Source organism: Camarhynchus parvulus, chromosome 4 (assembly GCF_901933205.1).
Source record: "Camarhynchus parvulus chromosome 4, STF_HiC, whole genome shotgun sequence".
NCBI classification, from domain to species: domain Eukaryota; kingdom Metazoa; phylum Chordata; class Aves; order Passeriformes; family Thraupidae; genus Camarhynchus; species Camarhynchus parvulus.
Genome location: NC_044574.1, coordinates 38,128,755 through 38,152,693, shown reverse-complemented (window position 1 = coordinate 38,152,693; position 23,939 = coordinate 38,128,755). Strand labels below are relative to the sequence as shown.

Below are 23,939 nucleotides of genomic sequence, written 5' to 3'. Positions count from 1 at the left end.
ATGGCAGGAAAGCACAGCCAAAGGATATTCAAAGGGATAAGGAGGTTGAAACATTTCTCCTGTTTCCTCTAGACTCTCTCACAGCTTTTCTCTAAAAGCTTAATTAACACCAGAATCTACTTCAGCAATTAAGTGTTTTCATCACACTATATGCCAGGGATGAATATTTCATAGAACAAAAGGCTTTGAGTATTTATTTACACCCTATTGTTCCTAAAGATTTGGGCACATTCAGACCAAAACATAATCCTGTAAACTCAATCTGTTTTCTGTTGTACTGAAGATCAACTGTGTACATTTTAATCACAGCAAGAAAATAGACCCAAAGTTAAGAGCCTGTAAAAAGATAGGCTTAAAATACTCTCTCATTCTTGTAACTGCTTTAAAATATGCATCATCAGGAGACTGAAGTCTACTCTAGGTACCATCTTCAACACCTCTAACCAGCCAGACCAGATTCTTCATGGATAATTTTTCTTACCTGTACAGTGGAACTGCATTCCCCAGCCACCCTCAAAGAGCACTTGAGATACAGAGATAAAGTATGTACTTGGTACAATTACAATAAAGTAAAATACCTACCACAGTCCCAATGTAAAAAAGAGAAAGTAAAGGCATGCCACTGTGAAGCCTATGTTTTAGGTGTTTCCTTGTGAAAATCTTCCAGCTATTTCTAAGGTTGCACCAGTAGCCTTTACACAACATGAGCTGACATGAAAATCTTAAATCACTACTGCTGTGTTTACACAAGTCCAAAGATGGCTTTAAATAATTAGAAGAGCTTCTAAGGTATTACAGCTACAAAAAAGGTTTTTTTTTAATTCTTCCCAAAGTCTTCCTAAATTATTAAAGTGCATGGAGGTTTTTTCCCTTACAAGTGCTCCAAAGTCTGCGATGGATCCATTAAGAAAACCAAGAAAGTTTGGAGTGATTTAATTCTGAGCTACTGTCACTGTGCAACCACTGGTAAACATTAGCCCTCCAAAGTGGACTCAGTCAGCATAACAGTAGCGTATGCCTTCCATTCAAGTTGCGGGAGAGGATACAGACTGATTCTGCACCTCTATTTTTATGTTTCTCTATTTTATATTCCTTTTGTGTATGTGTGACAGAAAACTTCATGTTTTAGCAATGGTTTATTGCAGTAATAGTGATAATAAGCATAAAAACATGGTATTAACTATGAAAAATGAGTTTACTGTCAGTTGGATAGTTAGGATTCTGTGTAAGCCCTTGGATAGAGCAATAGTACAGGATTTTTGATCAACTCTTTGCAGGATTTTGCAAATTGTAACTTGCATGAAAAGATCCTCATTTACAGAGTTCCACAAACGCTACCTGATTACTCTGGGTGACATATAAGGGCTATAAAGCATCTTCCTGTGCATGCCAGCTACAAATAGATACTAGAGCAAGTGCTGAGCTGAGTGACTTCAGCCCCAAGATGAAAAAAGGAACTAGACCAGATCCAATCTGAAAAGTAAATCATTAACACAAGCACTTTCAGTAGGTGAGTGTTTCATCCTATGACTAGCCAAATTCTGATTCCTAAAATCAACACAGCAGAACAGAGGGTGTTGAGCTAATGGCTCTGTTTACTCACATTATAATCACACCTATTCAATGCATGATTAATGACTAAGCACACAGTATATCTATAAAGCCCAAGGACACAAGGTACCAAGGTTCTGCTTCATTGCTCCTTTGGAGCCTAATCTACTTGGTGTCAGTTTGATTGGATGGCTTCTCACAAATCTCCAGAACAGAACAAGATTTAACCAAAACAATTGTATTTACTCTTGCTTTTAGTCTAGGGAAGCTACTATTTCATCTCAACAGAACTTGAAGACTTGTATCAAAATGTATTACGGAGATTATGTGAGTATATTTATTTGTTCTCTGAAATCTTCCAAAACTCTTCATTCCTCTTGAGTTGTCATCACATGTTGGTATCCATTTCCCTTCACTGGTAGAAATTAATGTTAGGTGAAGATAATTTATTTGTGATTTGGGTCTAATACTGGTGTTACTTATATATATATATACCAAGTGTCTGAAACAAAGACTAAAATATAAAGAATTATCAGTTCCTGTCTCATAATTCTAGACCTTTCAAGAAAAAGCAACTCAAGCCTGCTTGTGAGGTCCTTTAGGTGGGTTTTCTATGCTTGCACTTAGCTGCTAAACAAGAAGCTAAATTACATACTACCACCCAACTGTATTAAAGAGAAAAATGGGAATTTTTCAGAAGATATCTATTTCTGGCACTATTTTGAGGGGTTATAATTTGAAAAGACCATCCATATAAAAATATTTTAAAGTAAAAAAATGCTGCCTCTACAAGAGCCACAACACAGGAAGAGTTATCAGTGGTCATTCCCCATCAAAAAGCTGTACAAAATATTAAATAGTTTCACTAGTGCTCTTTGAGGAAAAAAAAAGTTATAATGAAATTTTAAATCTCCGTTCTGGAAATTGTTGGAGTTACTATTTCATGACAACAAAATATGAAATTTCTCTCTGTACCTGGCATACTGATCATCATGTTCTCTAAGGATTTTCTTTCAATTATTACTGATATGAATAATGATTTGTTCCTTTCAAAGGCTTTACATTCCCAACAAACTTACAAATCAATGTGGAATTTTCTAAAGGATATATTAAAATTAGAAAGGGAAAAATATATAAACTATAATTGATTATTCCAACCTTTCCAGTAAATTATTTCTTCTGATAAAATTATATATAAAGCATATATTTGCTTTTCTAAAGTGATTGCTATTGAATCAGGTTTAGCAATACATTCAGTTTTCTGCAATTTGGGATCATGCATCCTTTACTAGAGGCAAGACAGTTAATAACTTAAAAGGGATTTTCTTCTTAGTTTCTTTCTTTCCCTCTTTTAGTTACAGTGATTTTGTAATCTGTTCCTGATAATTTAAGGACGACAGAAAGAACGCTACATCTTAAAAAGGTAGTAGATCAGCTTCTGTTGGAGAAGACAAGAAATACAGTTTCTTTTCTTCTACTGATTTACTGCAACCAATTTTATTGAAATAATTGACACTGCATCTGCATACAATATGTTGTCTAAAACTAATGGCAGTACCTTATAAAATAACTTACAGAAAAAATATTTTAAAGTCATTACAATTGGCAATTATTATATTTGCAATAACAATGCAGTATTTTGATAGCATTATAAAGAAAATCTAATAGACAAGACAATTTTTAACTGTGGCAGATCTTTACAATGGGATGAGGCTTAATATAATGCAACTACTACATATGAGTCTAATGAACTACTTGAGCAGAGGGGACACAAGTTTCTAATTCTGATACACTGAATTACATCAAAATACCCCAGAATAAATGGTTTTACTATCAACTCTTTATTCCCTCTTCTTCTAAACATAAAAAGGCACAGTGATAAACCCTTTGTTTTTTTCATCATCACAGAAACAAAAGAGCAGAGAAGCAACTGTAGACAATGGGGAGCATATCAGTCTCAGAAAAACCTGACTCCAGGCTTTCTCTGAAAAGTATTGAGATGGATTCCCAGGTTAGGTGAATTTTTACTGTTTATTCCAATTTCCATGTGTTATGGAAAGGAAAGGGAGAGAAATTCGGTATTTTTATGAGCTAGATCACTGGATCCTAGGAACAGATTCCCTACTGAGGCATCCAGACAGAATGAGGACATGTAAGACAGAGCTGCATGTAAACATTCTCCCCCCAATGCTGCTGGTATTTAAAGAGTAATTTGGTCATGGAGCAGAGGCAATTTTCTTTGAAGAGACTCAGCAACAAAATAGCAGAAAAATCACTCCATCAAACCTCAATCAAGAAAACAGGGCTTATACAGGACTGAGTGGTGAGACTGCAGCATTAATTTCTTCTCTACTCTTCTTAAACACTAATCTAGATTGCAAAAAAGTTCTAGAAGTACACTTTAGATTTAGAGATATTTTTCAAGGAATTCCAGAACTTTGAATATACCATTAATTCAGAAGCATAAGAAAAAAATCAGAAGTAGTACTTTCAAAATGTGCTTTGTTCTTTATGATCTTCTTTATATTTTATGCTACCCATATCAGTAATTACATACATTATCTGTTCACAATCAGATAGGATGGAGTCCTTCAAGATCAACAATGAGATGCACAAACTATTAACAGCACCAGCCCTGCCAGATTCAGCAATTCAAGGCACCATCCTTATCAGAGATTACATACAAAAAATACCCTATAATAAATACCACAAGTAAAACTACCAGAAATTAGACAAGATGACATCTATGACCTCTCTGAAATACACATAGAGAGAGATAGAAGGTTTTGGAGAATGAATTTTCTATGTTTAGAAGTATCCCTTCCACTATTGTATCATATTATTGAAATTAAATGAAACACATACAATAAACTCACAACAAACCAAAATACTCATGAAACTTTCATTTAATAAAGTTGCACTCAAATGATATCTTTGCGAAAGTATAGCTAGCTCATAGCATGTGGTTAGCTAATAAAGAAAACATTTTATTTTAGTAGACATTCCCTATGGGAAATATTCAGACGAAGGAGTCTGACTTCAATTGTTTGTTATCGGCAGAATGACTTACTGAACAAATATTATTAGAAGGTTGTTCATACTTCAGAATGCTTTTCCATCACAAGACTGAATTGCCTGAAGTTTGCACATCATAATTTGATAAAAGCAGCCTCACCTTTTACTGATACTTTTGTTGAACTGCTTATGACCTTGGTCAGAAAAAGCTGTTACCTCCTTGCTTTTGCACAGAAGGAAGGTAAATTCCAAGTATCATTTTCCAGAACCATTATAAATTTTTCAGACCCTTTCCAATCTTTTTTATTGTTTTGATTCATTCCACCAACACCACACAAACCTGTCTGCTCAGCTTAATTTGGAATCGGTTTCTCACAGGAGAGTTAAAAGAACATGTGCAAAGCCAGAGAGATGTATAGAGTGCCCACTTGGGCCACCTCTGTGGAGACAGATCTGCAGTTTTGAACATGAGGGCATCCTGATACCAGAGAGAAGAATAAATATCTTAATGTAAAAAAAAAAAAGTCACTGAATCACCTTAGCTTATAAAGTGTTTTGACACTTTGTAAGAAAAAAATTAAAATATTTTTGATTTTTTCCTCCTGAAAAATAGATATCCCCTTCACTAGGATGCTGCAGAGGAGAGACAGCATAAAAACTATTTTTCCATGTTCACATACAGTAGTTTGTCTAAAATAACTCACAAAAAAGCTAAATTGCTCTTGGAAATTACCTTCCTCTGATGCTTTTTGAAGACATTTTCTTTGTAATGCAGAAAAGTCTGTCATGCTGAATCCTAATCTCGCAATGAGAGCTCCAACAAAATGATTAATATGTTGTGAGGGATGCTAGAGTCCAGATATCAAAATTAAATTGTACAATTCTTGACATCCTTTCAGAGATTTTCCCCATTTCCAGAACAGACATTTCCACCATTTTCTTCAGAAAATTTGTCTCTATTTGTGTATATTCATCAATCCACCTATTCTAGCTGTAACCTTGAACTTTATAATGAATTTGAATCATATTGGTAGCAGAATGCAATCTCTTATGAAGTTTTGTGGAAACACTGTTCACACAGTGAACAGTGGGGGGTGAGGGAACTGAATTCTATTACCAATTAAAAAAATACAGCAGTTGAAACTCAATAGTCATTTATTCCTTTGGCCTAGCATTAGCCAAATAATACATTCAGACTTTGGACTCAGTCACAGGACTGAGTCATTTTATTTAGCCAGTGGTTGTCTCAGAAAAAACCCCATGGCTTGTTCCTAGATGGAACAAGGTGAGGAAACAAACTGCAAGTACATAGTGAAACAGAGACAAAAGAATCAGGAAAAAAAACCCAGTCATTTTTATCAGCAGTGTTCACAGAACAAGAAAACATCCAGAGCATAATGCAAGTTCCTTTATCACTCAATCCTATATTATTGAGACTAATGGGTGTTTGATAATGTTTACTTATTTAAAAATTTTTATTGGAGAAATTCCTGTTAATTTCTTTATTAGGAAAAAAATTATAGAATTATTAGATTGAATAGAGAGTTGGTAGGCCACCTACCCCAATCTTTGCTCATTAAGGGTAGGAACCAAAAGCTCACTGAAATCAATAAAAATACTTTCATTTATACTATCTGTGAAATTAGGATAAAGCTCTCATAATAAGAATATTAAAGAGTGCAAAAATGCCCCTGGTCTTCTCAACTTAAAACAAGATTTCTGTTATTTTGTCACAATTTCTTTTACTTGTGTGGATGGGTTTGAGAGCATTATATTAAGAGAAATTATATTCAGTGAACATAAACTTTTTCTGACATCACCAAGAAAATCAAAATGGAATTTTCACTTCTGTAGATTTAACTTTGCCATGAAGAGCAATTTCTGCTCATCCCTGTAGTGAGCCATCTTAAGGCATGCAGAAGAGAAATCATGAGATCATACTGGTAATTTTCCTATGCTTTCCAAAGCTTAGGGAAGCAAAAGATGTTGCAAAGTGCAACAGAAATGGCCATAGACTCAAAACTGGTCATTCTGATGTCAGAGTCCAGTACTCTCTCATTAGGTTCTTTCAGTATTTGTCAACCTCTTTTTCTTCAGTTTGTATTGGTCAATGATTCTATTAAAATTAGTTCTTTTTATCATTCACAAATTTCTTAGAATAAGAAAAAAATACATTAAATAAACTATCACTGAGAATGAGCTGACAAATCAGTTATAAAGCAACTAGAAAAATTGCATTGTCTTCTACATGTCAAGTTCAAAACTATCTCACTTGGCAGTGAGGTAACGTCACTGCTTTAATAAAGCACCAGGTTTGTAAGCAACCTATGGATCTCATTCATCATTTTCTCATTAGTCCTTTCAAATTAGAAATACCATGAGGAATAAATATTGAAGACTGTCAGGGATACTATAGATTAACTTTGAAATATAAAATAATATTTTTTAAATGGGTTGGCAGAGGGATTTACATTTTAAGGTAAATCCTCACCATTTTTTTCCTATTAAGGCCTAACTGATGCTAGGGGCAACTTCCTCCAATATGGTCTGTCTTCCTATGGTCAACTGCAAGTTTAAGTTCTGTTTCATAAATCAAAAACCATACATCCTGCTCCCCATGAAGCAAAGAAAATTTCAAGTTATGATTATTGGTTTGCAGCAGAATTAGGTATATCATGTTAAAAACGTTAAACACCTCAATTTAAAAGTCTGCTTTTTCCTTTTGTAGACACAAGGAACAATTCTTCCGGCTCCAAATTTTAACCCTATAATGGATGCCCAGTTGCTAGGAGGAGCCCTACAGGGAATTTGTGAGTATCTTGACTGATTCTAATGCAAATTTACTCTTTTTCAGAAAGTTCTCATAAAGCATTAGGCAAAATCTAAATTCATAAAATCGTTGCCACCTATCTGCAGAGTCTACAAGGAACCACAACAAAACACACTGATGATGTCCAAATAAATCGTTTGCATTTACAGGAACTAAGAGTTGATCAAGATTAATCTAAAATCCATATCCACACTTACAGTAATGAACACTTCATTGAGAAAACAAGAAAAACAGAATTCTGTGTTACATCACTAGAGTGAGGGCTAAGAAATGAAAGGATTTTAGTTGTAACTTTAACAACTAAGTGCTACCAAGGTCCGCTAAGTCTCTTATTCAGTCACAAGAAATAAAAACAGATGGAGTAGAAAGTTTAAAGAATTCATTACCTTCTCAGTTTTTGCTTTCAGTGTTAGTTCCAAAAATCTTTTGTTCACAAAAGGATTTCTCTCAGTTCTGATTTTTTTTCTTTTCCTATTGAACCTTGTTGGTATTGCTGAGGGTCAAAATATCGATTTTTTTTTAATCTTAAACGTCTTCTTCACTTTAAAATGGTTCTCTGTATCACAGCTTTTATACCCCTTGGGTTTTTCACAAGATTGGACAGCACCAAATCTTGCATGCTGTTTTCATTTTCTTTAATGAAAACGTGAGGACTCAGATTTAATGTCAAGTGAACCACAATAAGCATTATTCATCAAGGGGAATCTAAAGTATCTTTATGACCACATTGGCTATAGATGAAAAGTTTTAAACATCTTCCTACACTTCAAAGAGTACTTCTATAATAAAACTGATAAAATATGAAATATTTTAATGTTGCTAATATATGAAAATATAGAGATTATATTCTTCATCTAATACTCTAAGTACAAGTACATCAACCTTAATTTTAACCTTCCTATCAAAGTACATGGAACAAAGTTGTAATTTAAAGGACAACTGAAAAAATAAATAGCTCATCTTCAGAGAAGGTAAAGTCACCATATCTTTTACAGACACTGACCCTCAATCCTGCACATGGCATTCATTCTTATGAGGATGTTCAGTCACCCTCTGCTGATACTATACAAGCTTTATATTTATATTTTATTATATTTCCTATATCTGGACCCTTCTCAGTTTTTACTAGAGAAAGCATGTAAGCTGTAAAGATCCCTAGTGATAACTATTTTCTGAAATGTAGAAAGAAATCATTATGTACAGTATCCCAACCCTTAGGATGCAAAAACAATTTTAAAACTCAAAAACAGTTTTCTGAATGTGCTAATATTTTTTAATCAATACTACTGATTCATTATAGAAGTTTACTAGTAAGTTCTACCTATCAAGCAAACCATCATACGTAACCTTCAACAAAATGCCCTTTTTTAGATGGAGTAAGATATCATTTTTAAAACTTCATACAGTTCCTCTGAAATTATAACTGAGTTTATCAACAAATAGTCTAACAAATTTATCATCCTCATAAAACAGCTCCCTAATTCTTAAATGACAATTTAATCAATATCAACAGAACACACCAGTATGTCTTCCAGGGCTCAGCCACAAATCCTGCTACTGGGCCTAGTTCTGAATCCTTGAAAGCCCCTGTTTTATTGATGCCTTCAAACCCACTGAGCTGGTGAGAGGTGATGATGCATCTGATAATAACAGATTGTTTCACCTTTCCATGGTATTACACCAGCAAGTGCAAGACATACAAGCACAGTAATATAACTGATGTTGGTAAATATTAGTGGGATATTAGTCTCTCAATCAGTTTTTTTAAAAATTTGTATAATGTTCTTAAACAAAAGAACAATCACAAATGTAAGTAATTAGCGCCAGTTTGTTAATTTAGAGCTTGTATCATTTCCTTTTCAGGTTGTGAAAAGGATGTGCTGATTGAAATCCTAACTCAGCGTTGCAACTCCCAGAGGCTCATGATTGCCGAGGCATACAGAGACATGTATGGCAGGGTATGACAGAAACACTTGGTGCTTTTATTACTTCTTTCTCCCCTGTGCAGCTGTCAGCCCTTCTCTCAGGTCACTCACTGGAACCACAAGCCTGTCAGACAGCTGGCTGGCACAACAGGTTGGCACACAACTTGCTCATTGGCTATTGAAACCTCTGATAGTATCACCTTGTCATTTCTACAGCAGAAGTCTTGTCTGCCACACAGAGTTAGAAAAGGGCAGGAAAAGTTCCTTCTTCTACAGGCCATTCTTCTCTATTGACCAACCTAAAATATCTGAACAGACTTCTTTCTTCCTTTATGCGCTTTTGGGGGGTTTTAAAATACATTTATCAAGTTTTTGGAATAAATAATAAAATAGTATTGTAACCAAAGAAAAACACCATACAAAGAGTTATAGGCTTCTTACCTTACTCACATAATGATTAATGTTCACATCTCAAACACTGAGTCTCACACCTCATTCCATATAGTCCCATCTGCACATTAAGCACAATAATCATCTGACCTGCTTAAAGTTATGATCTTTGAAAAGTGTTTAAAAAATTTTAAGACAAAGTTATTTCTAAAAACCTGTATTCTACCTTTATCTACCATAGATAACAATGGAATTTTGTTATCTGAGTTCTTAAACATACACAGAGATATTCTCATTCTATTTCCAGATCTACTGTTGCTAACCAACTAACTTTGGGAAGGTTGCAGTGCCTGTATTTTCCTTAGTTGCTACAGCTATATAAGGACAAAAATAATAGTAACACCCCTTACAAAATTCCTGTGAAAGTCATGAAAAGTACAGTGTAAAACTAGATACTATTTGATGAAGTTGACTAGACATGCCCTTCCCCTGAAAGAAAGCAGACAAACACTTAGAACAAAATCCAGTTTTCTTCATTTCCTGAAGCCTGTAAAACCAAGGGCTCACTGGAAAATTCCTTGCAGGCCAGTGTCTGCTTGCCATTGAACCAATCAGCATGAGTGAGAACAATGAGTTTGCACAAATGCTACCACAGAGCCATCTCCCTTAATTAGGGTTAACTAGAAATGGTTTATTCAAAAACTCCACATTATGTGGTGCTTTTACATCTCCAGTTCATTAACCAGCAGAATACATTTGGGTGGCAAAGTTTTCTAGAGACAACCTTTGTGCCAACTCTATACTAAAAAACCTCAAAACCACTGACCCCTGAATAAGCTCAAACACCCATTTACTGTCCTAGAACTGGAGGAAAAAGAGCTGGATTTAATTAGTGTAGTGGGTTGATTTCGTATTGTTACTCATCTCCAGGAGATCAGTGACTTTATTTGGACTGTTAAAAAAATGAAACACACAATAATTGTGATGTTTTAGACATAACCTTGAATGAATAAGTATATTTTATAGAGACCATAAAAGAACAATAACTGACAATCACAGCTATCCACCTTCTAGAGACCATGACAATGATAGAAATCAGCACCTAAATTATTAAACCTGTTTTCTCTATTATGAGGTATTTATTAGGTTACCATCACATATGCAAACCATAAAAGTTCAGTGTTTAGCCATGCAATATTCCTAAGTTTTCATGTTATTTAGAGCAAACTAAAGTATGTCAAGCTACCCAAAGGTGCCTATGACATGAAGCACCCAAGCCCATTCTTCCCAAGTGTTCATTTATCTCCACCACCGGACAGTCCTTCTCTACTCCATCCAAAGCAGCTGGCTGGTTTCTTTTAACCTTTTCTCTACAGTGTCTCAACAGGACCTATCACTTTCACAAAGGAAAATATTTAAAAGCATTGTATCATGTTTTTATCTTTAATTTCTGCTCTCTGATACATGATGATCTAGAGATAATACAGTATCACAATAAAGACTTGGAAACGTACTTCAGGAACAAAGTTATTTCATATTCACAGAGAACAATTATTGACTTGCTCAACACTAGTCTAACTGGCTCTTCTTTTCAAAACAAAAATATAAACAAATCAATAAGTCCTTATGAAAACATATCATCTTTAAATTCATACCTCTTTCAGCCATATGAGGTAACCTGAAGTGCTATAAAAGCAGTGGACACAGATCTACCGACCTAGAAGAAAGAAAAAAGCCAAAGATGTCAAATGTCCTTTTTAAGAACCATAGTGTCTAAATCTATGAATAGTAGAAGGGAAAGGCAAGAAAACAGTTTTCATATTCTAGTAACGGGCTACAAAATACTCTAAAAATCATGGAACATACTCCAAAACACCCACAATTTTAATTCAAACAAATTCATTAAGCACTGGGTACACTTCACAGTGCAAGATTCATCATGATACTCTTGACAGTTTCTTAAAAAACCCTACCAAGAATGTGACATATCTTACATTGAATTGCTCCAGTTTGTGCTTCGAAAGGTAATTTAGCACACATCGCATTTCCCTGGCTCCAATTTGTCCCTCTGGTTATATTGCATAGAACAAATGCACCATTTGGCAAGCCCAGTTTATGAGTGGTAAACATCACAGGACAGAGAAGAGACATGGCAAGGCAGCTGCAGTTTTAACCTTCTCAGTTCAATTTACGGTAAACCTGTTGGTCCAATCCTTTTCCCTATTTATTTTACTTCAGTCTGCTCAATATGGTAGCCACTATGTCCATTCATTAGACAAATGTAAACTGAGACACAAAAGAAAGAGAGAAATATTTTAAAAAATGAAAAAGACCTGAACTAGCTGTATGATTCAGACATACAGAGAAGTTTTAAGATTCATTCTTAGTGTTAGTCTCCAAGTATTTCTTATAGCAAAGATGATTAGGAAATTAAAATAGTGACAACTTGGAGTTGTCTTTTCTTTTTTCCAATACTTCCCTTAGTTCTGATTGTAGGAGTAATTTTTAAGTAGCATCCATTTGTATTATTAATTCATTTTCCCACAGGCATATTGTCGGAAGTAAAATGTCTTAATGAATTAATTTCTACTCCATGTGTGATTAGGGGCTGTCAAATGAATCTAAAGTACATTCACCAAAGACTGTATGTTTCTTCATCATAAATTTAATTTTTAATATGCATATGTCTTCCTTCACTGCTACTCTAGCTATTAAATTAATTATATTCAGAAATGCATTAAAATCAAAGTACAGGCCTGAAAAAAATACAGCTCTGGAAACATACTAGTTTATATAATGGGAACTGTTTCTGGCACGCCTTTCAAGTCAGACAGACTAGAACATCTTACAGGTGTCTAGTGCTGCACACAAAATATTAAAAAAAGACTGCACAAGTGTCCTCAATCAAAAACAGTAACTAGTTGTAAGCTAACAAGATTTTGGCATTTGTAGTGTTTTGGAGGATGGTACTAGGAATGGGGAGAATGGGGAGGAAACTCTAATCCATTACTTAGCTATCTGGCAAGAAAGAGCTGAGAAATATGATGAGGACAAGGGGGGTTCCATGGTATTAATCCAGCATCTATCAAAAGTAGTGAATTCATTTAGAATGTAAAATATAACTGAAGCACATAACTTTTCAGCTATCCAAAGCTGATATTTTTATGTACTAGGAGCAATACAGATGATTTTTCTTAAATTATTCACATGGTAACATTAAAAAAATCAAAAGAAACCACCTGTGTTCTATGAGCTTGATCTTCCAAATGTGCTTACACTTCTCAGATGTGCACAGGGAATAGATTAAGGGAAGCTGTAGATGCTGTGATGTGAGATTTGGTTTTCCAAGGTTTTAAGAAATAATTGCACTTAAACATCTGTATTTTCTTCTCTGTTCTAAGAACTGAAAGCAGCAATCCATTGTGGCCTACTGGCTTGTGCACCTAGTCTCATCTTGCTCATACTAGTAAAGCATGTACTATTTGAACAATTTAGTTTTTTTTACTTAATCTTAGCCAAAATTAATCTTTAACAGTTCATCCTAAATCATTTAGGGGGAAAACCACTAATAATTTTTAAGCTGTCAGTGGACAGACAGGATTATCTCTATAGTCACACTTTACTTTCTTTTTCTTCTCAAGGATTTGATAACAGACCTAAAAGAGAATCTCTCTCATCACTTTAAAGAAGTTATGGTTGGCTTGATGTATCCACCTGCCTCCTACGATGCCCATGAGCTTTGGCATGCCTTGAAGGTAATCTTCTTTATACTCAGAACTGCTTAGAGCAGCAGTCATTAATTAGAGTACTGAACACATATGAATTTATTTTTTTTACATTTCATTGGTTGATAAACTGCTGAAAGTTAGTACACTGGAGTAGTATACTAACACTTAGTCCACTAGTCATCAGAAATACAGTGCTATTTCAAGTTTGTCCATCAGTGTGCTAAAAGCAGCATAAATAATATCTTTGTCATGGAACACATACAGCCCATTTAACTTCCATGGTAAACTCAGAAAATAAAAATATACTTATACAGGGAACCGTAAGGTGCTGGGTTTTGCAAGCATTTATGTATGCTACAAACCAAATTTATTTCCACAGCCATGCACTCAAGCACCACCACTCTAAAAACCAATACTTGTTCAGCAGATCACGTCTCTGTAGAAACCCTCACAAATTACTCTGTGACAAAGTGTCACAGCATACTGCACAGTCAAGAGGGCCATGATACACAGAGTAGCACCATGGAAGTTCAGAAGGCTTTAAGCATTTGCCCAGAGTAACACCATACCTCATCTGAATGCTTCTGGTGTCTGCCCATACAGAGTAACACCACTTCACTTCAGAAGGCTGCAAAGTGTCTACCCTTCTTGTTCTTTAGCCCAACCTTTTATACCCTCATGTTGATGCACTGCCCCTGTGTGCCCTCTGCTCCCTTCGGGGGTTGCTCAGTGCCCCTGGGCACTCCATGGCTCATTGCTGTCAATGCTGCTCACCTGCTGCTCACAGCTGCAGCCCATTGGGATGAGGCTTGGCCACAGCCCCACCCCCAATGACCATAAACTGTGCGCCTAAAACAAACTAATTGTAACTCCACTGAAACAGAACTGATTTCCCATTTTGAAGGAAATATTTCCTTTTCTTCCTTGGATCTGAGACTGCAATCCTCACATAACTGAAGTTTGTGAAAAAAACATTTTTTCAAATATCAGGTCATTTAATGGTGAAATTCATTCCTACAGGGCATTGTGAAAACCAAAAGCACAACCTAGTTCATAGAGGACTTCAATACATTTTTTGAAACCAGGTTGATTGCTGGCTATTGAAAATAATAATTCTTCTCAGGAAATTCCTGAATTACCAACTCCTAAAAGACAGGAAGGCATATCAGAGTTCAACACTGTTTTCCTTTTATCTCCATGGATGTTTGCTACTGTCTGCTGTCACAAGCAAGACAGAGATTCCAAGACTTTGAGCAAGATGATTTATCTTGCCAATTTTGAGAATTCTGCCCTGCCCCCCCCAAAAAAAAAAAAAAAAAAGCTACTAGCTTTTTCTTGTTCTTCAGACACTTAAATAAATTTTTAGAAGTACTGGTATGTCTTTATTATAGTTGGCATTAAAAGGATTGTGAATTATCATTGCTAAGAAAGGAATAATATCTTTCATTAACATTATTGACAAAATTGCCAAGTTTATTTTTTCCTAAATGTGGGTCAAACTTGAACTTTTTTACAGTACTCTATTTTGACCTGGATTCATATGGCCAAGGTAAAAAAAACAGCCCATGTGTATCTATGGGCTCTAATGCTCTCCCTTTACCCCAAATGCAAAATATTCATTAACACTATCCACATGTATGTCAAAAGCAGCATATGCACCACATCTTATGTCAATTGAAGTTTATAAAATTAATTCAAACTTTGTGGGAAAATACAGTGATTTGCAGCACTGCATGTACTCCATGATGCTTTCCTTTAATACCAAGTTTCAAGCTAGATATTACAGACTATAGTATTCCTAAAAATCTATTAAAAAAAAAAAGATGATAAGAAGAGAGAAGACCAACATAATACCTATGCTCATGTCTACTTCAGATTTCCTGAACACTTTTTAGGGATGTATGCTCAATCTTTGCATCTCATTTCTTTCAGCAAGCAATAATTCTTACTAATATTCTAAAATTATTTCCATTATGTTTCTGTCAACATTAGTCTCGCTTCATTTCCCACTTGCTAAGGTACATGCTGAAATTCAGATTTAGAAGTATGTTTGAAATATATTGAAGTAATTTGAACAGGTAGATTATGCAAAGGTACACTATAGAAACTGCTATTATTTTGTTATTTCTAAGAAGGACATCACTGCTTTCTTCTAAAAATTGGGGTTTCTACTACACAACATCTTTTCATATTTACTTTTTTCCATACAGGGAGTAGACACAGAAGAAAAATGTCTAATTGACATATTAGCCTCAAGATCAAATATGGAGATCTTCCAGATGAAAGAAGCCTACCTAATGCGTAAGCTTTTTCACCAAGTGTAGAGTAGCAGCTGCACTATATATGTTCTGGAGGTATTAGCACACACAAAGGAACAGAACTAGAAAAACACAGTACAGACCAGTACAGCCTGGTTCCCTCTCCACATCCTCTCCCACATCTACATACAAAAGGCTGAAGCAATGTGGGGGGTGGGCAGGCCAGTGGGGACAGTGGCTGAGGGCCCCCAGCAGGGCCAGATGGATGTGCCAGCCCCAGAGCCAGGTCCTTGCAGAACCTGCCCAGGTTACACTGGAATAGAGTAAGCCTATTTAGCCTTTATTTGATAATCTTCATTTGTACTATTCAGAGCATGTTCATTTGTGATTTAAAATTATATCCTTTTGGTTTAACCTAGAATATAATTCTGATCTTCAACAAGATATTGATTCTGAGACTTCAGGTCACTTCAGAGATACACTCATGAACCTTGCTCAGGTACTGTAAAAACAAGAACTGTGACTTACATTTCTAAAAGATTCATAATTACTTTCAATAGTATTTGATAAGTTTTACATTTTAAGGTGACTGTGATTAAAGCCAGTTCAATAGGGCTGCACTTTTAAACAAGAAACAGGAGGGAAGCTGATGAAGAGAAACTGAATTCCTTCATCTATTCTGACTCAGACTTTGGATATCAGATAGAAGCAAAGGTAAACAGATTATTTTATAAATTCCCTTTGGTATTCACCTGCTGACCCTTTGCTCCATCTGTCTCATCTCAAAATGAGTCTACTTGCATGTACAAATGTGATTGTTATTTTTAAAAGCATATGTTTTCTCCATTATCAGAAAACATCATAAACCAGTCAAACATTATGTGAAAATAGAGATATATTCACATTTGATTAAGAAATAAAAAGTTCACTGCTCAAAATATAATGCTCTTTGTGCTATTGCATATGCTAAATCACAAAATGCTAGCACAGAAGAAAAGGAAGTATCACTTTTACATATCAACTTTTGCAGTTTTACCAGTCCATAGTTTATACAACAGACATACAGAAGTCATTCTCACTGCAGTCACTGTGCTCATTATCTTTAAAATCTTTTGTAAACCAGAGTAACAAATAATAAAGGACTGCCATGGGATAACAGCATACATAAGGTGTATCTGTACTTTTAAATACGTGCATGTCTGGGGAAAAACTTCTTACACAAATTTGAAATAACAGTAGGCTTCACTGAAGTTAAAAAGACAGAAGTTTCAAAAGTAGAAGCTATAGACAAGAAATATTTTTTTCTCATGCTGGATGTTTTTTCCCGAATAATGAAAATTTTTCCTAGCTTAAAAATGAAGAACAACCTCACTTAAGCAACCTCACTTCTCATAATTTATTAAAAACCATGGGACATATTTACCCATCAAATCAACCAAATTTAAAAGAATCTCTGATTATACATTACTACTCCTAATTTTCTTAAACCCCAGGTATTGATAAAGAAGCCTAAAATCAGCAATTTCATGGCTAACAAAATCTGCTATTCCACTCAAGATAAGGAAGAGTTGCAGGAAATTTCAAATTGACTCAGATATTCTGAACTTCTGAAGATTGTTGGTCAAATCACTCATGCTTGCATATCATCTTACATTAAAACTCAGTGATATTTCATTAAAACATACCCTTTCTAGTTCTATAACCATGCAACACTTCCAGTGCATACTTTAATGCTTTTTTGCAGAAAACCTTTGCTTTGATTTCTATTAAATCAGACAAGTAAACATGCTCCATATGCAAAGCAAACTATTCAATTGCTATAGTATTGCATTTATGGTTTTCATGTCCAGCCTGAGGCAGATTAGATTATATTAACCATAGAGGTTATGGTCCTTCCTAAGGAAACAAACAGAGTTAAAAGAGTATCAAATTCAGGCTAACTAATATTCTAGTCTAAGACAAACAGATTTTATTCTAATTCTCTTTTTTTGGGTATTAACTGAAATATAATAATGTTCTACAATTTAAAACATAATTACACAGATCTTACTGGAGAAAGTGGGCATTTGACTCATGTAAAGTATTATTACAGTTATTTTATTGTACACTGCCCTGTCTTTATTCCCTTGCTTTCTTGTGTATGTAATTTTATGCAGTCATTCCATCACAATTCACTTCAGATAATTTATACTACTACTACAAATTTCACTGAGTGAAATTCTCACAATTTAATTAACATGTAAATTAACATTTTTAACAAAAAAGAACTATAAATAAATCATTCTACAAGCTGACAGCCAATACCTAGTTTTAATCCTTCCCTTCATATATAAGGTAACACGACTGTAAATTTTAAACAAAATTGCTTCAAGAACATATTATTAAGGCAGTAAATACATGAGCTCCAGATTCTTAAGAGTTCTGCAAACAAGGCTGATTTGTATCTTTACAAGATGACTATGGTTATAAAAGCAATTCCACAAGTAGTGTGTTCTTCTCTTTTCCTGACTACGTAATTCAGAACATAGTGTGTTTACTAAAAAATTTAGCTTGGTTTGTGTAACTGAAAAGCTAGTGAATGTATGGGAAAATTAGAAATTTTTTGGGGGGGTTTATGTATCAAAATTGTCAAACCATTTCCTAGCCCTGGATCTTAATTTTAGACAATGATTATGAGCAAGCAAAATCTCTATTATTTTATGAGCTTGCTCTATGGTTTGTGCAGGAATCAAAACACATTGAGAAAAGATTTTTCTGGTAATATGAATATTGGTAAGAACCAATCAGTATGGCAAATGTTACTCCTATCCTTATTTTCCCCTCAGAGCTGTATATTAGAGTAAACAATATAACATCTGTTATTCTGAAAGTGGTGGTGGGATTGTGGTGGTCAGGTAAAAGATTATTTAAAATAGGACTAAGAATGGGATAGGTTCATCTACTTCCCCCACTTTTTCATCTCACATGACTGTTTTTTATTCCAGAATTCCTCTCATTAAAGAAAATTAAGACATCATGTGACAACTTGAAGATATTGTCCACATTTGCAAATTCAACCATGCAAAACACTGATCCAACCTAAAGGCCTATACATGTTATCTCAAGCAATTCAACACAGCTTCATACACAGAGAACTTTATATTCCTACAGTGGTTTAGTGTTGCGTTTCGGCCATTTGTCTGGTGGGGGAAAAGCTTACGCACTCAATAAGAGTGCTCAATAAGCTTCCTCTTTATTGTTTACAGCATCAGACTTTTATACAGTAATTAATAAGCTAATGCATATTCTGTAACTTAAGCCCCACATTGGTTATTCTGTACATGTCAGTCCTGCCTCTGTGTTTACATTCTTTCAGAATTAAGCTTTCTCTTTCTCAGGCTGTTTTTAGCACGGTATCTCTGCTTCAAGGGTACAGGCCTTGTTACTTTCAGACTAGCTGAGCTCGTTATGTTCTCAGCTTCAGACACCTGGACCAAGTCTGTGACTCTGGTCACACATAATATTCCTCAACAGTTTAGGATTTAAATTTTGAAGAATATGTATCTCTTTTTTTCCCTCAGGGAACAAGGATGGAAGGATATGCAGACCCTTCTACAGCTGCTCAGGATGCAATGGTAAATATGCTCAGATGTGATGTTCTCAAACATTAAAAATAAAAAACAGAAAACAAATGTTGAAAAGTGATTAAGGACTTAATTTAAATATTTTGCTTTTTTTGTTTTTTCCATTTTTCTGTTATATTAGATTCTATGGGAAGCATGCCAGCAGAAGACAGGCGAACACAAAAACATGCTGCAAATGATTCTCTGCAACAGGAGTCAGCAGCAGTTGTGGATGGGTAATCCAGCAGTTCAGCTGTTTGAATACAGAGTGTAAAGGAAAAATGTGACTTGCTAAGAAAGCCATGCTTTGCATACCAAGACAGTCAGTGTGCAGCAGGACATTAGCCTGAAACCAAGTGTGAACTGTTGGAGCTCTCAGACTTGCACTGATGTGAATGGGAATTTGGAAGTAATGCAAAACTGAACTTTGCCCGATGACTACTGACAGCTGTAGACAGAACAGACAGGCATCAGGATGCCTAATAACCCAGAGAAGAATGCATGACCAAAGAAAGGCAAATGTTACAGCTGCACTGAGTCTACACATGACACAACAGGATGAGGGAGATTTTTCTTAACTATTTTATTCATTTTTCCTAAGCAACTCTTATGAGGGAAAACACTTAGGGAGAGCTGGAAAACATTTCAACAAATGTTTGCATGTGAAAACATACTGCTGTGTTGAAGCTTTTCCCCAGAAGTTTCATAGAAATTTTTGATGGGAGCACTTCAGTGTTCACATCTGCTCTCCAGTAATGAACATAAACACATAAACACAAGGGCCATTTTTATTTAAAATAGAAAATCAGACATAGCTACAGATTGCGGGAAATTTATGTGAGCTTATCCAAATCTTCCATTGTAGGAAATAAACCTATTTCACCTGGTGGCAAGTTTGAGTTTCTGCTCTGCAGCAGAAAAACAGTCTGTCTGCTGACAAGTTTATCACTGCGCAGCCAGCTGTATTTCTTACGTCAACTTCCAACAAGTAGCTTAGGACTACTTTGCTATCATGGATCAACAAATTCATTCAGCTGATGATGACAGGATTAACACACCTGCTCTATGTTCTGCTCTCTTCCTGAGATCTGAGGGCCCTGCCTGTACTGTAGTGCTCCGTAAGTTCTGTAGTCAGAAGAAAAAGAATTTTCCTCCTTCCATAATGGAGAAAGCACAGCCTGGATATTTGCGTGTGTGCATATCTGCATCTTGCAGCGAGCGTGCGCGTCACGGGACTCCTGGCTCCTTGCCACGATCCACGAGCCTTGCCAGCTTTAGCCAAGCCAAGCAAGGAAGTGTCTTACTAGCAGGAGGTTCTTACCAGTGTCACAAACAGATGTTGCTAGATACGTGGCATTCATGCATTCATTTTATACTCTAGGCTGAAGAACCCAGGGGAGAATGTCCTAGAAGCCAAGTTTCAGGCTACTCATTTAGGTTGCCTGACCTGGGCAATATAAACATAATGAAACACTGAGAATAATAAAGGTAAAAAATAAACTCAATAGTTATAGTACTGGGGAGAAGCAAGGAAAAAAAAAACACAAAAAGCAAGTTGATCATTATTAATGAACTAGAATAAAACAAGATCTTTTTTCCACCCCTTCCCCTCAAGTTTTCCAGGAATTCCAAAATATCTCTGGGCAAGACATAGTAGATGCCATTAATGAATGTTACGATGGATACTTTCAAGAATTACTGGTTGCAATAGGTAATGTAAAGATATTATTTTTACTAGCAGCAATCTCTTAATAAATTCTAGTATATTATCTCTTGTTCATTAAGAATATTATTTTTCTGATATTTTATCCACTTTAATCTCCTATATTGTGCAATTAAATTTTCAGAGATTATTAGAAAATAATATTTTAACTACTTTCCCCTGCTAGTGTAAATCTAAAAATGTATCTATGGAGCACTAGCTTCTGACTTAGCAGAACTAGTATCTACTTTATTTGATAATAAATTTTGTGTGATAACTGCCTTTCCAACTGATTTTACACATAATAAATAACCAGCTATGTTTTCAGGACTTTGGTGATATATAAATAAGTTTCAACCTTTATGTACATTTATCTTTCATTTATAGAGTAAGGATAAAAATATTTCTACAAATAGAACATGTGAGTGTATTCACTGATATTTAATAGGCCCTTTGAAGCAACAGCAATGAGGATCCCCCACCAAACTATCAGAATTATAAATATAGTTGTATTAGTGAATATTGGTAGCTTAATTTTGACCCGAGGCATGGACAGCACTACCCAGATTTTTATTTCAAGGAGCCCAAAGCCTAAAGAAAGTATTTTATAAGAATCTTCTGTTTTTCTGTTGCAATTCTTCCCTCCTAGTTCTCTGCATTCGTGACAAGCCTTCGTACTTTGCTTACAGGCTTTATAATGCAATTCATGTAAGTAGTCATTCTACCTCACGTTTCCTAAAAATAAGCTTCCTGGTTTTTGGGGTTTTTTGTTTCTTTGTTTGTTTGATTATTCTAAAACCTGTACTTACAAATCAGTCTCTTTAATCTTTAAGGTATGACTGTGTGTTTTAAAATCGTTGACACCTACATAAATTTCAAAGCAGTAGTGCTTAAGTGCCTAAGCAGTAGAAGTACAAGTTTAAGTATTTAGATACTTTAAAAATTATGTGTCAATTTTTTTTAATTTAAGACTTTTTTTCTTTGCATGGAAACACCCCCTGCTGTGCAGAACTCAATGTGCATTATTCTTACTATATAATTTTTTGTCTGTAGAGATTTAATAAGTATGGCTAAAACTTAAATAATAAATTAACATTACATGAAGACAAATGCTTACATTTCTTTGTAGGACTTCATGCAGGTTCCTTTATTTTTTGTGTAAGTGCTAGCATTTTTTGACGTTTTATTGCCACTAGATGTCCCCATTCTTCACAGAATTATATTATGAAAATTTATTTAGAAACAGTTAAAATAAAACACATCTGAACAAAACCTATGTAAATTCTAAAGCTATGGTTAAAAATCTCACAGAATTCACATGAGGCAGCAGCTTTTGTGAAATTGATTACTGGCCTCATTATAGTTTGAGTGGACTCCACAACAACAGTCAACTGCTACTCAAAAACTGAATTCCTAGGAATACTGACAAAAGTTTGTAATATTTTCCTTTTTTAAAAGTTTCAGTGCATGGATAAATCACTGGCATAGAGGGAGCCCTTGTTACTCAGTTACATGAATTCTATTATTTGAGTACATGAAAACTCAGTAGAATAAAACCCTTAGACTCCTTTAACATCTAGGATACCTTTATGGGTATTTTCTTCTCTCATTTTCTTTTTTTCATTTTAGGACTTTGGGTTTCACAATAAAACAGTTATTAGGATTCTCATTGCCAGGAGTGAGATAGACTTGATGAACATACGCCAGCGATACAAAGAGAGATATGGGAAATCACTCTTCCATGACATTAAAGTAGGTTTTTACAAACTTCTGCATATATTCAGCACAGGTATCACACAGACTGTACCACTCTGTTTAACCACTTGGTTTAAAACAAAACAAACAAAAAAGCAAGGTGTAAAAACAACAGCACATTTTCAATGCCTCAGTTTGATTTGAATGAGAATTTCTCAACTCACTCGCTGTGATTTTATCCCTCCCCAGTGCAAGATGGGTTTATAAACAGTGTGTGCTGAACAAGAGTTTGTATGAATGGTTTCTACACTAGTTGAGAACATCTTATCTCATGTTGATCTGTAAGGCTAGGCTGGTATCAATTCTGTGCAAAACTGGAGTAAATATCTGGTTTTACCCTTCTGCTTAGGTAAAAACCCTGTTCCTCTTGTACTCCTGGTCCGTATCTTAAAACTTTGAATGTGTTTAATTGTACAAAAAATGTCTCTTGCTAAGACACTACATTTTTATGTCACTATAATCCAACTGCAAGATGTGCAGCAACTTTATGAAATTGGTCATGAATTTTTGGTATTGAACTTGAGAATGAATAAACAAATTTGATCCAGCCTTTCGAAGATAGATGGTTTCTAGGTGCCTAAGCAACCAAAGGCCATGGCAAGTGAAATTTAAAAAAATCTCAGCCTAGAATTCTTTTGAAAACAATGTAATATTTTACAAAGCCTTAGTTCTTGTCACACACCAAAAAAAGAAAAATTCAGAAAATGTAAAGTCACAGAAATGTTGATTTTTCTTTTTTTCTTTGCAGCATTTTGCTTCAGGGCATTACGAAAGTGCTTTACTTGCTGTCTGTGCTGGTGATACAGAAGATTATTAAGAAGATGTACTCTGAAGGCTGTGCAAACCTATTTTAAATAGAAATTGAAGTAATATGCAATGCACTAACTCTAAAAGATCCCTATTTCATATAACAGAACAGCAAAATCAGTAATGTACATTTGCTAATATTAAATCTTTCTTGAGACAGGAAAAAATGTTGGCAGGAACATGGTTTTATCCCTAGTTCTAATTAATATTTCTGATTTTATGATTTATGTAAATTAATGCAACAAGTGGTAAAATGACTCCATGCAGGCATTTGTTTATCATTTAGTGTCACAACATCCCAAACATTCATCAACACACTCTGGAAGAATTTATTTGTTTCCACACTAGAGAGAAGAAAATATTTTGCTTTATTTAC

The 23,939-nt window shown here is 34.9% G+C and overlaps 1 protein-coding gene across 1 annotated transcript; it reads left to right on the top strand.

The window, feature by feature from the left end:
• Nucleotides 1-1,860: 1,860 nt before the first annotated feature.
• ANXA10 (annexin A10) lies at nucleotides 1,861-23,639 on the top strand. Its single transcript, XM_030947999.1, has 12 exons — nucleotides 1,861-1,878; nucleotides 7,295-7,376; nucleotides 9,260-9,354; nucleotides 13,353-13,466; nucleotides 15,650-15,740; nucleotides 16,117-16,196; nucleotides 19,258-19,311; nucleotides 19,442-19,535; nucleotides 20,915-21,010; nucleotides 21,651-21,709; nucleotides 22,631-22,753; nucleotides 23,505-23,639. The coding sequence occupies exons 1-12, from the start codon at nucleotides 1,861-1,863 to the stop codon at nucleotides 23,571-23,573; spliced, it is 975 nt and encodes a 324-aa protein (XP_030803859.1). The 3' UTR covers nucleotides 23,574-23,639.
• Nucleotides 23,640-23,939: the final 300 nt, after the last annotated feature.